The sequence below is a fragment of the Labeo rohita genome, chromosome 22 (genome assembly GCF_022985175.1).
Source record: "Labeo rohita strain BAU-BD-2019 chromosome 22, IGBB_LRoh.1.0, whole genome shotgun sequence".
NCBI classification, from domain to species: domain Eukaryota; kingdom Metazoa; phylum Chordata; class Actinopteri; order Cypriniformes; family Cyprinidae; genus Labeo; species Labeo rohita.
This window is the reverse complement of record NC_066890.1, coordinates 36,443,311-36,460,544: the sequence shown is the minus strand read 5'-3', so window position 1 is coordinate 36,460,544 and position 17,234 is coordinate 36,443,311. Positions and strand designations below refer to the sequence as shown.

Below are 17,234 nucleotides of genomic sequence, written 5' to 3'. Positions count from 1 at the left end.
TTGCGAGGTTCAGGTTTCTACGACTGGAAGGTGGGAAGCCTTGTCATGTTTAAGGATGTCAAAAGCAGCACTTCTGTCACTAGCGTTGATGAATCAATCAAAAAAGATTATGAAAGTAATAATTTCGCTGTATTTGTTTCAGTGCAGTTTTTGAATTTTTGCACACAGCACGTTAGTTTTTGGTATCATGATAACCATAGTCGCATTTTACGTTTAGTTTATAACAATAATGAAATGTTTACATACATGAGAAAAGAACATTCCATCCTTGTCGTCCTCAGAATCTCCTTTAATGGTATCGCTTGGCGTCCACGCCTGGGCGAAGTTCAGAAAGTCCCATTTCTCTTGGTCTCCCACCTCAGCTTTCAAATACTCCTTCTTTCCATTCAAAGCACTGCCCGTAACTGTTTCCTGTCCAATATCATTTGTAAGAATCTCAGCAAAAGCAAATTGTCCAAACAAGTCTCTTTAAAGTTTATAGTAGATATTGTGTTGCCACTTAATTTACTCCCTAGACATTATATATTGATTAATTCAGAAGTACTTTGGCAAGTCTGGAAACTAAGTTCGTACCACTTCAAAATTGTACATTTAATGCAATCTATAAAAATGTTCACAAAATTACATTGAAACTCTTCTGAGTGCATCTACAGTGTGAACACTGAAGGTGACATTGTGTCCTTATCTGAAGGTTGCTCTACCTTTCTGTTTAACATGGCCCACATGACTGTGTCAAAGGTTCCTTTGGCGATGAGGTAGTGGATGTGTACGGTCGTTGTCTGCCCTATGCGATGTGCTCGGTCTTCTGCTTGTTTGATGTGTCCTGGATTCCAGTAGAGTTCGGCAAAGACCACGTGAGAGGCTGCCGTAAATGTCAGACCCTGAGCACAAGCAGATACATCAGATACATACAGTATGACAGCAATATTTGGATGTGAAGTTAATAAGGTTGACATGTTTTGAGTGTTACAAGGTTGTGCTATAAAGTTACGAGATTGAGATGTTACGAGGTTGTGTGAAACATCATGGACAGTATGGTGATTAAACGTACCTTGTAACATCTCAACCACGTGCCATATGTTTACATGGTTGACGTTTTACAAGTTTGCATATAGTGTTACAAACAACAGGTGTTACAAAGAACAGTACGATGGAAATAATGTTGAATGTTACATGTGTGGTTTATAAACATGTCAGGCGTTGAGGTGATACAATGTTATAATAAAGTTTAAATAATAAAATAATAGGTTTACAAAGTGTAACAAATAAGTAGTGTTGAGTTGAGTGTTACAAGGTTACGCAGATAGAAGAATATTATCTCTGTATGAGAGAAGTGTTTGCTTTAATCAATTTTTATGTTTCCTTTAATCAAAAAATGTAATGTTTTTGAGGTTGACATGCTTGAGAGTGTTACAAGGTTGTGTGAGGAATGAAGATAGTATGATGTAACGAGATTGAGGCCTTACAGGGTTGTGTGAAACATCATGGACAGTATGGTGATTAAACGTACCTTGTAACATCTCAACCACATGCCATATGTTTACATGGTTGACGTTTTACAAGTTTGCATGTAGTGTTACAAACAACAGGTGTTACAAAGAACAGTACGATGGAAATAATGTTGAATGTTACATGTGTGGTTTATAAACATGTCAGGCGTTGAGGTGTTACAATGTTATAATAAAGTTTAAATAATAAAATAATAGGTTTGTGTAACAAACAAAGTACAAATAAGTACAGTGTTGAGTTGAGTGTTACAAGGTTACGCAGATAGAAGAATGATATCTCTGTATGACAGAAGTGTTTGCTTTAATCAATTTTTATGTTTTTGAGGTTGACGCTTGAGAGTGTTACAAGGTTGCGTGGGGAATGAAGATAGTATGATGTAAAGAGATTGAGGTGTTATGAGGTACTTTAAAACAAAGCTCGATAGGATGATTAAGCATTTGAGATGTTACAAGGTTGAAGTTTTACAAGATTTTGTGAAACGCTGCAAGCAACAGTGTTTGAGAAGTATTAACAAACAGTTCAGTGTTTATAAAGTACTAGTGTGATGAGGCTTTGTAAGAAAAAACGTTGCAGGGCTTATGATGTTAGGGTGTTACAAGGTTGTGTGGCATGCAAACAGGAACATTACAGTGTTTATGATGTTAAGGTGTTAGAAGTCTGGTTTAAGTATAAAGAAGAACAGTATAGAACAGTATGATATATACAGCACAATGTTTGGGAGCATTAAAATTTCAGCCTTACATGTTTGTAACACTACATAGAGGAATGTTACAATGTTACTGAGATGGAGATTTCACAAAGTTGTGTGAAACATTTCAAAGTAACTTGTAATGATTGAGGTTACGTGTTACAAAGTTGTGTGATGTACTGTATAGAGAAATGTTACAATATTTACAAGGTGGAGATGTTACAAGGTTGTGTAAAGATAACAGCAAAAATTTACAAGATTCAGTGTTATGGGGTTGTGATACATACTATATAAAGGAACGTTAAAACGATTGATGTTGACTATTACGAGGTTATGTGGCGTATTATATAGAGGAATGTTACAATGTTTACAAGGTGAAGATGTTACAAGGTTGTTTGAAGCATTTTCAACTTGCACTGATTTTGAGGTTGAATGTTACAAGGTTGTGAGATGTACTGTATGGAGGAATGCTAAAATGATTATGAGGTCAACTTATGAGGTTATGTGACGTATTATATAGAGGAATGTTACAATGTTTACAAGGTGAAGATGTTACAAGGTTGTGTAAAGTGTAAAGATTAACAGTATTTTTTTTTTTTTTTTTTTTTTTTTTTTACAAGACTTTGATACATACTATATAAAGGAATGTTAAAATGATTGAGGTTGACTGTTACGAGGTTATGTGACATTATATAGAGGAATGTTACGATGTTTATAAAGCAAAAATGTTACAAGGTTGTTTGAAGCATTTTCAACTTAAAATGATTTTGAGGTTGAATGTTACAAGATTGTGAGACAAACTGTATGAAGGAATGCTAAAATGATTACGAGGTCGACTTATGAGGTTAAGTGACAACTTATATAGAGGAATGTTACAATGACTACAAGGTGAAGATGTTACATGGTTGTGTAAAGTGTAAAGAATAACAGTAATTTTTTACAAGATTCAGTGTTACATGGTTGTGATGCAGACTATATAAAGGAATGTTAAAATGACTGTTATGTTACATAATATAGAGGAATGTTACGAAGTTTAAAACGCAAAGATGTTACAAGGTTGCTTGAAGCATTTTCAACTTAAAATGATTTTGAGGTTGAGTGTTACGAGGTTGTGAGACACTGCAAGGATGAATTTTAAAATGATTATGAAGTTCAGCGTTACGTGGTTATGTGACAGAGGAATGTTACAATGTTTACAAAGTGGAGATGTTACAAGGTTAAGGAGTACAGTGTAAAGAATAACAGTAACTTTTTTTACAAGATTCAGTGTTACGAGGTTGTGAGACATACTATATAGAGGAATGTTAAAATTAAGAGGTTAAGTGTTACAAGTTTATATAATGTATTGCCATCAACGATCAACGTATATTGATTTTGAGGTTGAGTGTTGTGAGGTTGTGAGACATACTGCATGGAGAAATGTTAAAATGATTACGAGGTTGACTTATGAGGTTGTGTGACATTATATAGAGGAATGTTATTATGTTTACAAGGTTGTGTAAAGAATAACAGTCTTTTTTTTTTTTACAAGATTCAGTGTTATAAAGTTGAGACATACTGTATAAAGGAATGTTAAAATGATTATGAAGTTGACTTACAAGGTTATGTGACTTATTAAATAGAGGAATGTTACAAAGTTTACAAAGTGAAACGAGGTTGTGAGAAAATGGATAGAGGAATCTTAAAACTATTACGAGGTTGTGTGAAATTATATAGAGGAATGTTATAGGTTGGAGATTTTACAAGGTTGTGTAAAGTGTAAAGAATTTTTTTATAAGATTTAGTGAGACACTATAGAGGAATGTTAAAATATTACAGTGTTACAATGTTTACAAAATTAAGATGATACAAGGTTGTCAGAAGCATTTTCAACTTGCAGTGATTTTGAGGTTGAGTGTTATGAGGTTATGAGACATACTATATAGAGGAATGTTGAAATGGTTATGAGGTTGACTGTTATGAGGTATCTGCCATATTAAATGTTACAACTTTTTACAAAATGAAGATGTTACGATGTTACAATGTTCGTATGGAGCATTTTCAACAATGATTTTGAGGTTGAGTGTTATGAGGTTGAGACATACTGTACAGAGGAATGTTAAATGATTACGATATTGATTTTTATGAGGTTATGTAACATTATATAGAGGAATGTTACAGTGTGTACGAGTTAGAGATGTTACAATGTTTTTTGAAGCATTTCCAACTTGCAGTAATTACTGTACAGGGGAATGTTATCCATGTTTACAAGGCTGTGTAAAGGGGTGTTACAAGCTTGCGTGAAGTATAAAGAAAAACAGTGCAGGTGTTACAAATAAAATGGGGTGTTACAAAGTACAATGCTCATTAGAATGAGGTGTTACAAGATTGTTTATAAGGTTGAGTACTCGATACCTGTCCAGCTGCCTGTATACTTAGTATGGCCACACGTGTGTCTGGATCATTTTGAAAACGATGCACTAGTTGGATTCTCTCTGCAGATGGAACACTGCCATCAATGCGGATATAACTAGCCTGGAAAAGAATGCAGAAAAAAAAGAGTTCAACATAAATTTTAGTTTTTAACATTTTCATTCTGTTATGTATGTGTAAAAGCTTTTTAATGAAGGCAAAAATTGCACCTTTAAATTAAAATCCCTTCCAACTAAAAGCATTGTGAGAAGTAACAAAAGTCTTCATAACCATCGACTGCCGCAATAAAAACTGAGTTTTGCAAATCTGTGGTTGTTCAGAGAGCGTTAATGCACTCGAATTGAAACTTACTGCGAATGTGACACATTCAGAGTTGGCAGTTGGCAACTTTTTAGTGCATTTCAAGTACATTTTGGGCATTATCGTCTTTCTACCATCATCTGACAGCTGTAAAACACAGGTGAAGCGGTGTACAACACCTTTCTCTCTCTCCGCCTCACAGAACTTCAGAACTTTTCGCACCCGTGTTAATTTTAGCTTCCTGCCTAACTTTTCTTCCCATCTCTCGCTCGGGGTGCGAGGAGCGTGACAGGTGTGAGAACGTCGGAGCGCGTGTGCCGCCCCGTTTGCGTGCGATCACACCTGCTGGTGCGAGGCCTCCTCTTCCCCCATAAGATTCATAAGCACCAATTAACGGCAGGACAGATAAAAAAGGAAAAGCCGATGGAAATCTTCACAGTGTCTTAGATCAAACGTCTGGCCAGAGAGCAGCCAAACAAGAAAGTGAGAGAGAGATGGAAAAGAGAGGGGGCTGGGGGCCAAAAAGCAGAGGAAATTGACAAAACAAGCTCTCATTAAAACAGTGAGACATCTGTGAAGACACCGTGTCGGCAACCAGCCGCGCTCTTTAGGGTGCAAAGTGTTTTCAGCGTGCCGCTGTGTGAACAGGGACAAGAAGAACGGATTGTGGTAAAAGATGAATCAACAGCTCTGATGAAATGTCTGTTAGACAACAAAAATGGATTTGTCAAGTGATGCAATGCAAGTTTTAGGCTGATAACATTCAGAGGAGCACCAAAGTCTGATTCACACCGAAGTTGATGAATTTTTTAGACCTGGATCATTGAGTCAGTGAGCTGAACTTGAGAACCTGATCAGTACGATTTGTAAAAGTCTGTTTTTGTGAAACAGACCAACTGATTTAACCTAAAGATCTAAGCCAAAGAAATACACCTGAATTGAAATAAACCATAGCTTTTATTTCCATAATTTTATAAAACTAATGAATTTCTATGACTTTTCCAGGCCTGGAAATGACCTGATACTTGATATTTACATGTTTTATAAATTAATTAAATTAACATAATACATTTTATATAATCTAATTAGTATAAGTAATATATTTTTGTCTGCATCTGTCAAATTACTGACCAATCAAAATTATTTGTTTATAAATAAAAGTAGTCAGCTTCTCAAATTCAACTTTTTTTGAATGAAGGAATTAATGAATCGCTTGATACCAGTTCACAAAATCAGTTTGAATGATTCATTTACAAACCTGACTGATCAGGTTCTCGAACTCAACTTACTATTTACTGAAAGGAAAAAAAATAAATAAATCTGCATCAGTCGATCCAGTCCACAAAATCAGTGTGAATTATTCATTTAGTAACCAAAATTACATTTTACTGAGAAGAAAAAAAAAAAAAAAAAAAACTTTTGAATCGTTTGATCCAGTTCACAAAATGAGTTTGGATGATTAATTTATAAGCCGAATTGATCAGGTTCTTGAACTCAGCTCACATTTTACTGAAAAAAAAAAACTGAATCGTTTAATCCAGTTGACAAAATGAGTCTGAATTAATTATTTACAAACCGAATTGATCAGGTTCTTGTACTCAGCTCATGTTTACAAAATTAGTCTGAATGATTTATTTAAAAAAACGATCTGATCAGATTCTCGAACTCAACTCACTTTTTACTGAAAAAAAAAAAAAAAAAAAAAAAACTAAATCATTTGATCCAGTTCACAAAATCAGTCTAACTGATTCATTTAGAAGCCAAACTGATCAGGTTCTTGAACTCAACTCACATTTTACTGAAAAAAGGACCGAATCGTTCGATCCAGTTCACAAAATCAGTGTAAATGATTCATTTATAAGCCGAATTGATCAGGTTCTTGAACTCAACTCACATTTTACTGAACAAAAGGATTGAATCTTTTAATCCAATTCACAAAATAAGTCTGAATAAATTATTTACAAACCGAATTGATCAGGTTCTCGAACTCAACTCATGTTTACAAAATCAGTCTGAATGATTTATTTAAAAAAACGAACTGATCAGGTTCTTGAACTCAACTCACTTTTTACTGAAAAAAAAAATAAAATAAATAATTAAAATAAAATACGGAATTGTTTGATCCAGCTCATAAAAACAGTCTAAATGATTCATTTATAAGCCAAATTGATCAGGTTCTTGAACTCAACTCACATTTTACTAAAAAAAAAAAAAAAGGACTGAATCGTTTAATCCAGTTCACAAAATAAGTCTGAATGAATTATTTACAAACCGATTGATCAGTTAACTCAAAATGAAAGATAAAAATGAATTATTTACAAACAAAATAAGTCTGAATGAATTATTTACAAACCGAATTTATCAGGTTCTCGAACTCAACTCATGTTTACAAAATCATTCTGAATGATTTATTTAAAAAACTGAATTGATCAAGTTCTCAAACTCAACTAATTTTTTACTGAAAAAAAAAAAAAGGACTGAATCGTTTAATCCAGTTCACAAAATAAGTCTGAATGAATTATTTACAAACCGAATTGATCAGGTTCTTGAACTCAACTCACTTTTTACTGAAAGATAAACAACCAAATCAATTGATCCAGTTCACAAAACGAGTCTGAATGATTAATTTACAAACTGAATTGATCAGGTTCTTGAACTCTGTTCACATTTTACTGAAAGAAAAATTACTGAATCATTTGATCCAGTTGACAAAATGAGTCTGAATTATTCATTTACAAACCAGATTAATCATGTTTTTGAACTCAACTTACTTTTTACCTAAATAAAAATGACTGAATCAGCTGATCCAGTTTCACAAAATGAATCTGAATGATTCATTTACAAACTGACTTGATCAGGTTCTCGAACTCAACTCATGTTCAGTTGACAAAATGAGTCTGAATTATTCATTTACAAACCGAATTGATCAGGTTCTTGAACTCAACTCACTTTTTACTGAAAGAAAAATGACTGAATCGTTTGATCCAGTAAACAAAATTAGTCTGAATGATTCATTTACAAACCAGATTGATCAGGTTCTTAAACTTAACTCACATTTAACAGAAAGAAAAATAACTGAATAACAATGAAATGGACATTATTTCATGAATTGTAATGAAAGTGTCTAAGATGGATATCGAGATGACTTTCAGAAGACTTTAAATATAGCACACGAGTCATATGGACTATTTTTTTTTTTTTTTTTTTATACTTTTATGAATCTTTTCAACAACACACAATATTCAGTTTCTCCAATTTCACTCAGAATAAAGAAAGTAAATGATGGCAAACTTGACATTTTTGCATGAAAATAGTTTTTTAATCTAACTTTTAAACTAGTGGTTTATATACATACACTCACCTGATTGACAGCAAGACTCTGACCTATTCTTTTGCCGTAAGAATGAACCAGTGCCCTACTGAGGGAATGTGTTAAAGCAAAGAATGAACTCTACCCAGGGAATCAACACGCTCCCCTTCACCTCCTTTAGTGCTGTCAAGCCCTTTCATTCGGTTTTTTTGCCTTTCACACAAACACTTTTTTGGCCTTATCTCTCATTCAGCTCACACACACACAAACATCCACCTCTCTTTCTCTCTCTGAATGGGTCAGTGTGTGTGTGTTGGGACGGCGGTGTGACAGGCTTTGCTGCTGGCTGATTTAATGAACAGGGTTGAGGTGCTGACATACTTTTGCTTTCACTAGACTCTAAGCGCGCACACACACACACACACCTTGGCCTCGATGACAGCCTCGGTACACGCCTGCAGCATGCTGAGATGATGAGCAAAGACCAGAAACTTCAGCTGTTCGGTCTCCAACATCATCTTTATATAGTCCTTCACCGCTCCGGCCTGAGAGAGATGGAAAGAAAATAGAGAAAATTCATATCGTGATCCAGCCTGGAACAGGAATTGTAACATTGTAACATTTTAAAAATTACATATATAGATATATATAATGTTTCTAAAGACATCTCTTATGCTCACAAATATGACGTTTCTTTAATAAAAAGATATAATAAAAACAGTAATATTGTGTAGTTTCAGATCGAATGTCTAAAACTTAAAAGCATAAAAGATATATATATATATTTTTTTTAAGATCTCTCTTATGGAAGCCCTTTTCCGCCACTGAATTAAAAAAAAATACACTTTTTAATTGCAATTCTAAGGTTTTTCCTAAAAATTGTGTGATATAACCTCGAAATTGCAAGGAAAAAACTCAGAATTGCGAGATTTAAAGTCACAATTCTGAGAAAAGAAGTCAGAATTGCACAATTTATACTTGCAATTATGAGAAAAATTTCTGAATTGCAAGATATGAACTCGCAATCACAACGAAAAAGTCAGAATTGTGTGTTTTTCTCACGATTGCAAGAAAAAAGTCAGAATTGCACAAAATAAACGAGATATAAACTTGCAATTGCGAGAAATAAATAAAAATTGTGAGAAAAATGTCAGAATTGCAAGATATAAACTTGCAATTGCGAGAAAAAGTCAAAATTGTGAGAAGTCAAAACTGCAAGATATAAACTTGCAACTGCAAAAAAAAAAAAAAAAAAAGTGTCAGAATTGTGTGTTTGTCTCATGATTGCGAGAAAAAAGTCAGAATTGTGTGTTTGTCTCATGATTGCGAGAGTCAAAATTGTGAGAAAAGTCAAAACTGCAAGATATAAACTTGCAACTGCAAAAAAAAAAAAAAAAAATTGTGTGTTTGTCTCATGATTGCGTGTCAGAATTGTGTGTTTGTCTCATGATTGCGAGAAAAAGTCAGAATTTTGTGAGAAAAACTGCAAGATATAAACTTGCAACTGCAAAAAAAAAAAAAAAAAAAAAAAAAAAAGGGCAAAAAAAACTCGCAATTGCAAAAAAAGGCAAAATTACGAGATATAAACTCGTAATTACAAGAAAACAAGTCAAAATTGCGAGGAAAAAAGTCAGAATTGCACAATATAAACTTGCAATTGTGAGAAAATTCTGAATTGCAAGACAAACTCACAATCACAAGGAAAAAAAAGTCAGAATTGTGTTTTTCTTACGATTTTGAGAAAAAAGTCAGAATTGCACAACAAACTTGGAATTGCAAGAAAAGTCAGAACTGCAAGATGTAACCTCACAATTGCAATGAAAGTCCGATTTGCACAATTTAAACTCGCAATTGTCAGAAAAAAGTCAGAATTGCGCAATATAATCTCGCAATTGCAAGAAAAAAATGAGAATTGCAAGAAAGTCAAAATTGTGAGAAAAAAGTCAGATTTGCAAGATATAAACTCACAATTGCGAGAAAAAACTGTCAGAATTGTGCAATTTAAACTCAATTTAGAGAAAAAAGTCAGAATTGCAAGATATAAACTTGGAATTATGAGAAGAAATTCTGCATCGCAAAAAAAAAAAAAGTCAGAATTGTGTGTTTGTCTCATGATTGCGAGAAAAAAGTCAGAATTGCGCAACAAACTCTGAATTGCAAAAGTCAGAACTGCAAGATATAAACTCGCAATTGCAATGAAAGTCCGATTTGCACAATTTAAATGCAATTGTGAGAAAAAAGTCAAATTGCAAGAAAGTCAGAATTGTGAGAAACTCTTGTTAGAGTCAGAATTGCGCAATATAATCTCGCAATTGCAAGAAAAAAATGAGAATTGCAAGAAAGTCAAAATTGTGAGAAAAGTCAGATTTGCAAGATATAAACTTGCAACTGCAAGAAAAAAAGTCAGAATTGCGCAATATGAACTCGCAATTGCAAGAAAACAAGTCAAAATTGTGAGGAAAAAAGTCAGATTTGCAAGATATAAACTCACAATTGTGAGAAAAAAGTCAAAATTGTGAGAAGTCAAAACTGCAAGATATAAACTGATATAAAAAAAAAAGTCAGGTTTAAACTCAATTTAGAGAAAAAAGACAGAACAGCAAGATGTAAACTTGCAATTGTGAAGTCAGGTTTGCACAATTTATACTCAATTCCGAAAAAAGTCAAAACTGTGAGAAAAATAGAACTGCGAGAGATAAACTCGCAACTGTGAGAAAGTCAAAATTGTGAGGAAAAAGTCTGAACTGCAAGATATAAACTTGCAACTGCGAGGGAAAAAAAGTAAGAATTGTGATATGTAAACTCGCAATTGCAAGAAAAAGAAGTTACTTAGTGGCGGGAACGGGCTTCCAAATTTATGCTCACAAAGGCTCCATTTATTTAATTAAAAAAAACAATAAAAACAGTAATACAGTGAAATATTATTACAATTTAGAATAACTGTTTCCTATTGTTACACATTTTAAAATGTAATTTATTCCTGTGACGCAAAGCTGAATTTTCAGCATAATTACTCCATTCTTCAGTGTCACATGATCATTCAGAAATCAATCTAACATGCTGATTTGCTGCTCATGAAACGTCTCTTTTTATTATCATCAATGTTGAAAAGCACTTGTGGTGCTTCATATTTTTGAAACTGTGATACATTTTATTCTTCAATAGACGGATAAATCCACAGCATTTATTTGAAATAATAGAAATTATTTGATTTTTTACTGACTTGATCTTTTGGCCAGCAAGCACCACTTAGTTCCCTAGCAATCTACCTACCAGTTTTCTTCTGTAAAAACCTAGTCTATAAATGTACGTACTTATAAAACACTGGCATCTTTTCATATACTGCTGTTGCTGGGTTTCATAACTGCAATCTGCCATGAATGCTACTGCGATTTCACTACATTTATAGGTGTTGTTTTGCCACTTCAATCCCAAATCTCCTTTTATCCAGGAAGACCTGCTTTTCCTCCTCCAAAAACCACAAAACTCCTCAAAATCCCCAAACCGCGAGATGAACTCGTCATCTAATGCCCGTTACGGTTAGCGTAGTTGTTAAACGAACAGCGTCTCGAGTCATTCGCTGAAAGCCAGTCCTCTTTTCCTGAATTTCAAAGGCACGCTCTGCTTTCTCATTACTGAAGAGTTTTGCCTTTTTAATATCGCCTAATTGGCGCCCGAAACTGTCTGTGAAGGCTTTTTTTACAGCCTCGAGTGTACGCGTGTGCGCGGTGGCTCCGGTTCACTCATTTTCGCTTGGCAAAAACAGCGATTTCAAAAAGTGACACCATTCCTGACACCGCACATTTCTGCCCTGAGAGAGAGAGATAGCATCTCAGCGGCAAACAATAAATGAAAAAGCGGGGAGGACAAGAGCAGCGGGGACCAGAACACACAGGTTTGACAAATTAAAAAAAAAAAGAGAAAAAAAAAATACACACACATGCTGGAAAGCTTCATTCAAGACACACGCTGTGCTCAGGAGGAACGATATAAAATGGTTGTAGCTTAAATCGTTCGAGAAGAAAGAACGTCCAAAACTCCCGACGGAATGAAGACAGTTGCTTTTTTCACGACAAATGCGTGCGAAGTCACTTCAGTCTTCGAGGTGTGACGTTAAAGTTCATGCGAGTGATGCAAAAGCTTGTGAAAGTTGCGGCGGGTCTCGTCTGGAGCTCATAAAAACACCTTGTTAAGTCCGAGATGTGCAGGAAAAGATGTCGGGCGATCAAAAAGGTCAGCGTTAAGGTCGGCGCGATGCCGGTCCGGCCCTCCCGGAGCTCGTTCCCATGGCAATGCGGCGGTGTTTGATGTGGAGAACAGAAGGGCCGGTTGCCATGGTGGTCGTTAGTGGCGGTTTCACGCTGTCCCTCATCGTTAGAGGAGGGAAACCGCGCTGCAGATGGCCGTTATTCTGATGGCATTCAGAGAAAGAGCTCAAGCTGAAATGAGGGCTGGCTGACTTTTCTTTTACTCGGATCCTGTAAATAACAGATCTGAGGTGGATCCGGTACAGTGGTTTTGGTTTACAGGAAGGGTTGTTGAGGAGAGGAGTCATAGTAGTTTTTAAGTGGTTAGGGTTATGATTTTTGCCTGATTGGTGAAAAAAGACAAAAAACAATTGTAGTGTTTTCCATTGAGGGACATGAGTCAGACTATAGACTTTTCACCTAGCAACCACCAAGAACACCCTAGCAACACCAGAACACCTTAAGAAACAGGCTGGCAACCAAGGGATCAACTTACTTAAGATATATATATATATATATATATTTTTTTTTTTTTTTTTTTTTAATTTTTTTAACCATTATTTAAAAAATAAAGATATTAAAGATACTATAAAATTTACATAAATACTTTGAAATATAAATATCATTTATTTTTCCCATTACAGTAATGTGAAATGGGGTGAAATGTGCTTTAATTAATAATAATAATAATAATAATAATAATAATAATAATAATAATAATAATAATAATGTTATAAATATAGACTTAAGACATTGTTTTTAGATTGTTACTATTGTTATTATTGTTGTTGTTGTTACTGAAAATAATAATAAATATTATGCTTTATCATATTTTAATAATAATAATAGCATATTTATTATTATTATTATTATTAGCGGTAATTATTTCTTTAAGTTAATAAAAAAATAATAATGATCATTATTTATTTGTGGCACATTTATACAAGCATTACATTTTTAGAAAAGGCATTTAGACTAAAAAAATGACAAAAATAAATACTCAATTTTTTATTTATTTTTTTATTAAATAAATAATAAAGGTGGTCTGCACTGTATCTTTATTATACAATTCACATAATTAAAGTTTAATTCATTCCATTAAGTGCACAATATAGTTTGTGTGTGTGTGTTTGTAAAATTTTATATATATATATATATATATATATATATATATATATATATATATATATATATATATATATATAAATATATATATATATATATATATATTATTTGTATTTATAATTGTATTTATAAAATAATATATATAATATATATATGGTCTGCACTGTATATTTATCTGTTGTTTTTTTTTGTTTTAGTATTTTTATGTTTCTGTTTTAGCGTGTTTTTCGTACATGTGTCTGTATAGTTTTTTTTTTTTTTTTTTTTTTTTGTACATCAAGTTTTCTTTATTTTATTTTCATTTTATTAATTTCTGCTAGATACCAAGTATGTTTTGTATGTTTGTTTTTGATATTTTATTTCAACTGATATTTATTTCAAGTATGTATATATATATATATATATATATATATAATATGAATTAATGGTTTTAGTTTAAAACTATAATAACCGTATTCTAAACATAGGCTAAATTACCTATATGTAAAGATGTTTTCTTGATTTATTCCCTTTTCATTTCATGGTTAAAAATTTCAAAATGTTCAGGACAGGCTAAAATAATGCTAATGCTCGTAACCGTTTTGGTCGATTTTTCCACTTTTTCTACATTTGCTTCAGTCTTAAACTAGTACACTGAAATGACTGTTTTGAGACCTGAAGGAACACAAAACTCATATGCAACCCTGTAAAAAGACAAGAAAATACACACAAATTCCCACAGCATCAAGATCTACAGCCATTTTGCACAATTAAGACGATGGGAAATGAGAAACAAACATCTTGAGGATTTTGCACGCTTGTTTTACCTTGGCAACGGCGGTCTGCTTATACATGTGTGTGATGAGACTCATCACCTCCACAAACTGATTCTCACTCTCAGAGCTCATCAGTTTCTCCCACTGCTCAAAACTAGCACTCGCTTCCTGTGAGAAAGAGAGAGAGAAAGAGAGAAAGTGAATCCATAAAGGGCAGCACAATTAATGATATCGTAAACTGTCCTACTTTCCCTGTGTTTGGCAAAAAGCAGCAAGAAAAACAGAAAATAAAGAAAGATGAAGTGTGAACGAGAGAAAGTGAGGGGTAGAGGGAGCGAGAGGAAGGAGACACAATTCCCTGAAGTTGCAGAACGACTCCTTGGGTCATGTGACCTGCCCAATTATAGCGCTACAGTGACAGCAGCAGTGGAAGATGGAAACACACCGTACCGGCGCTATAAATCTCCTGTGCGCACACACACACACACACACACACACACAGAGTCCTGCTCTGCCCCTAAAACAAATGCAGATCCTCTCTGTCTCCCTTCACACAAACACTCTTACACTATCCAAAAGGTGCTGCCAGGGTTTGGACATCAGGCTGACAGGAAGTCAAGCAGTGAATGAAGGAAACTGAGCATGAGAAAGACACACAACCATTATTCAGCCCAGGGCTCCTTTATATGCTTCACAATGTATAACATAATATTGATACTGAACTGACAAACAGATAGATAGATAGATAGATAGATAGATAGATAGATAGATAGATAGATAGATGGATACTGATGATAGATGGATGGATGGATAATATATAGATAGATGGATGATAGACAGATAGACGGATGGATGGATTAATAGATAGATACTACAGAAAGATGGATAGATGAAGATTGATGGACAGATAGATACTATGGATGGATGGATGGATGGATAGATGAATAGATATAGATTAATGGATAGATAGATACTATAGATAGATAGACATAATATATGGATGGATGACGGATGGATACTGATGGATGGATAGATGGATGGATGATACTGATGGATAGATAGATAATATAGATAGATTGATGATGGATAGACTGATGGATGGACTGGTAGATAGATAGATAGACAGATACTACAGACAGATGGATAGATATAGATTGATGAAAGATAGATACTACAGACAGATGAATAGATATAGATTAATGGATAGATAGATACTATAGATAGATGGATAGAGAAACAGACAGACAGACAGACAGATAGATAGACAGATAGATAGATAATATATGGATGGATAGATACTGATGGATGGATAATATATAGATGGATGGATGGATAGACAGATACTACAGACAGATGGATAGATATAGATTGGATAGACATACTGATGGATAGATAATATATAGATGGATGGATGGATGGATAGACAGATAGATACTACAGACAGATGGATATAGATACTGATGGATAGATAGATAATAAATAGATGGATGGATGGATGGATAGATGTATATTGATAAATAGATACTATGGATGGACAGATAAATAATATATAGATGAATGGATGGATGGATAGATAGATACTGATGGATGGATAGATAATAAATGGATGGATGGATAGCTAGATGGATAGATATATATATTGATGGATAGATAGATACTATGGATGGATGGATAGATAATGTATAAATGGATGGATGGATAGATAATATATGGATGGATGGATGGCTAGATGGATAGATATATATTGATGATAGATAGATACTATGGAGGGATAGATAGATAATATATAGATGAATGGATGGATGGATAGATGGATACTGATGATAGATAGATAATATAGATGGATGGATGGCTAGATGGATAGATATATATTGATGGATAGATAGATACTATGGAGGGATAGATAGATAATATATAGATGAATGATGGATGGATAGATAAAAATGGATGGATGGATAGATAATATATGGATGGATGATAGATATATATTGATGGATAGATAGATACTATGGAGGGATAGATAGATAGATAGATAGATAGATAGATAGATAGATAGATAGATAGATAGATAGATACATAGATAATAGATGGATGGATAGACAGATACTACAGACAGATGGATAGATATAGACTGATGGATAGATACTGATGGATAGACAGATAGATACTACAGACAGATGGATATAGATACTGATGGATAGATAGATAGATAATATATGGATGGATGGATGGATAGATATATTGATGAATAGATCGATACTATGGATGGACAGATAGATAATATATAGATGAATGGATAAATGGTTAGATAGATACTGATGGATGGATAGATAATAAATGGATGGATGGATAGCTAGATGGATATTTATTGATGGATATATACTATGGATGGATGGATAGATAATATATAGATGGATGGATAGATACTGATGGATAGATAGATAATATATGGATGGATGTCTAGATGGATAGATATATATATTGTTGGATAGATAGATAGATAATATATAGATGAATGGATGGATGGATAGATACTGATGGATAGATAATATATAGATGGATGGATGGATGGATAGATACTGATGGATAGATAATATATAGATGGATGGATGGATGGCTAGATGGATAGATATATATTGATGGATAGATAGATAGATAATATATAGATGGATGGATGGATGATAGATACTGATGGATAGATAATATATAGATGGATGGATGGATGCTAGATGGATATATATATTGTTGGATAGATAGATAGATAATATATAGATGGATGGATGGATGGATAGATACTGATGGATAGATAGATAGATAGATGGATGGATAGATAGATATGATAGATAATAGATAGATAGATGGATGGATGGATAGATAGATAGATAGAT

The 17,234-nt window shown here is 33.6% G+C and overlaps 1 protein-coding gene across 1 annotated transcript in view; it reads right to left on the bottom strand.

The window, feature by feature from the left end:
- The window catches only part of zranb3 (zinc finger, RAN-binding domain containing 3), a 93,754-nt gene that overhangs the window by 28,766 nt on the left and 47,754 nt on the right, over nt 1-17,234 (bottom strand). Inside the window, exons 9-13 of the mRNA XM_051094449.1 lie at nt 14,398-14,514; nt 8,645-8,764; nt 4,592-4,711; nt 702-881; nt 247-411 (exon numbers count right to left, since the gene is read on the bottom strand). Of these exons, the coding sequence (XP_050950406.1) occupies nt 247-411; nt 702-881; nt 4,592-4,711; nt 8,645-8,764; nt 14,398-14,514 (702 nt within the window). The remainder of the gene's footprint in view (nt 1-246; nt 412-701; nt 882-4,591; nt 4,712-8,644; nt 8,765-14,397; nt 14,515-17,234) is intronic.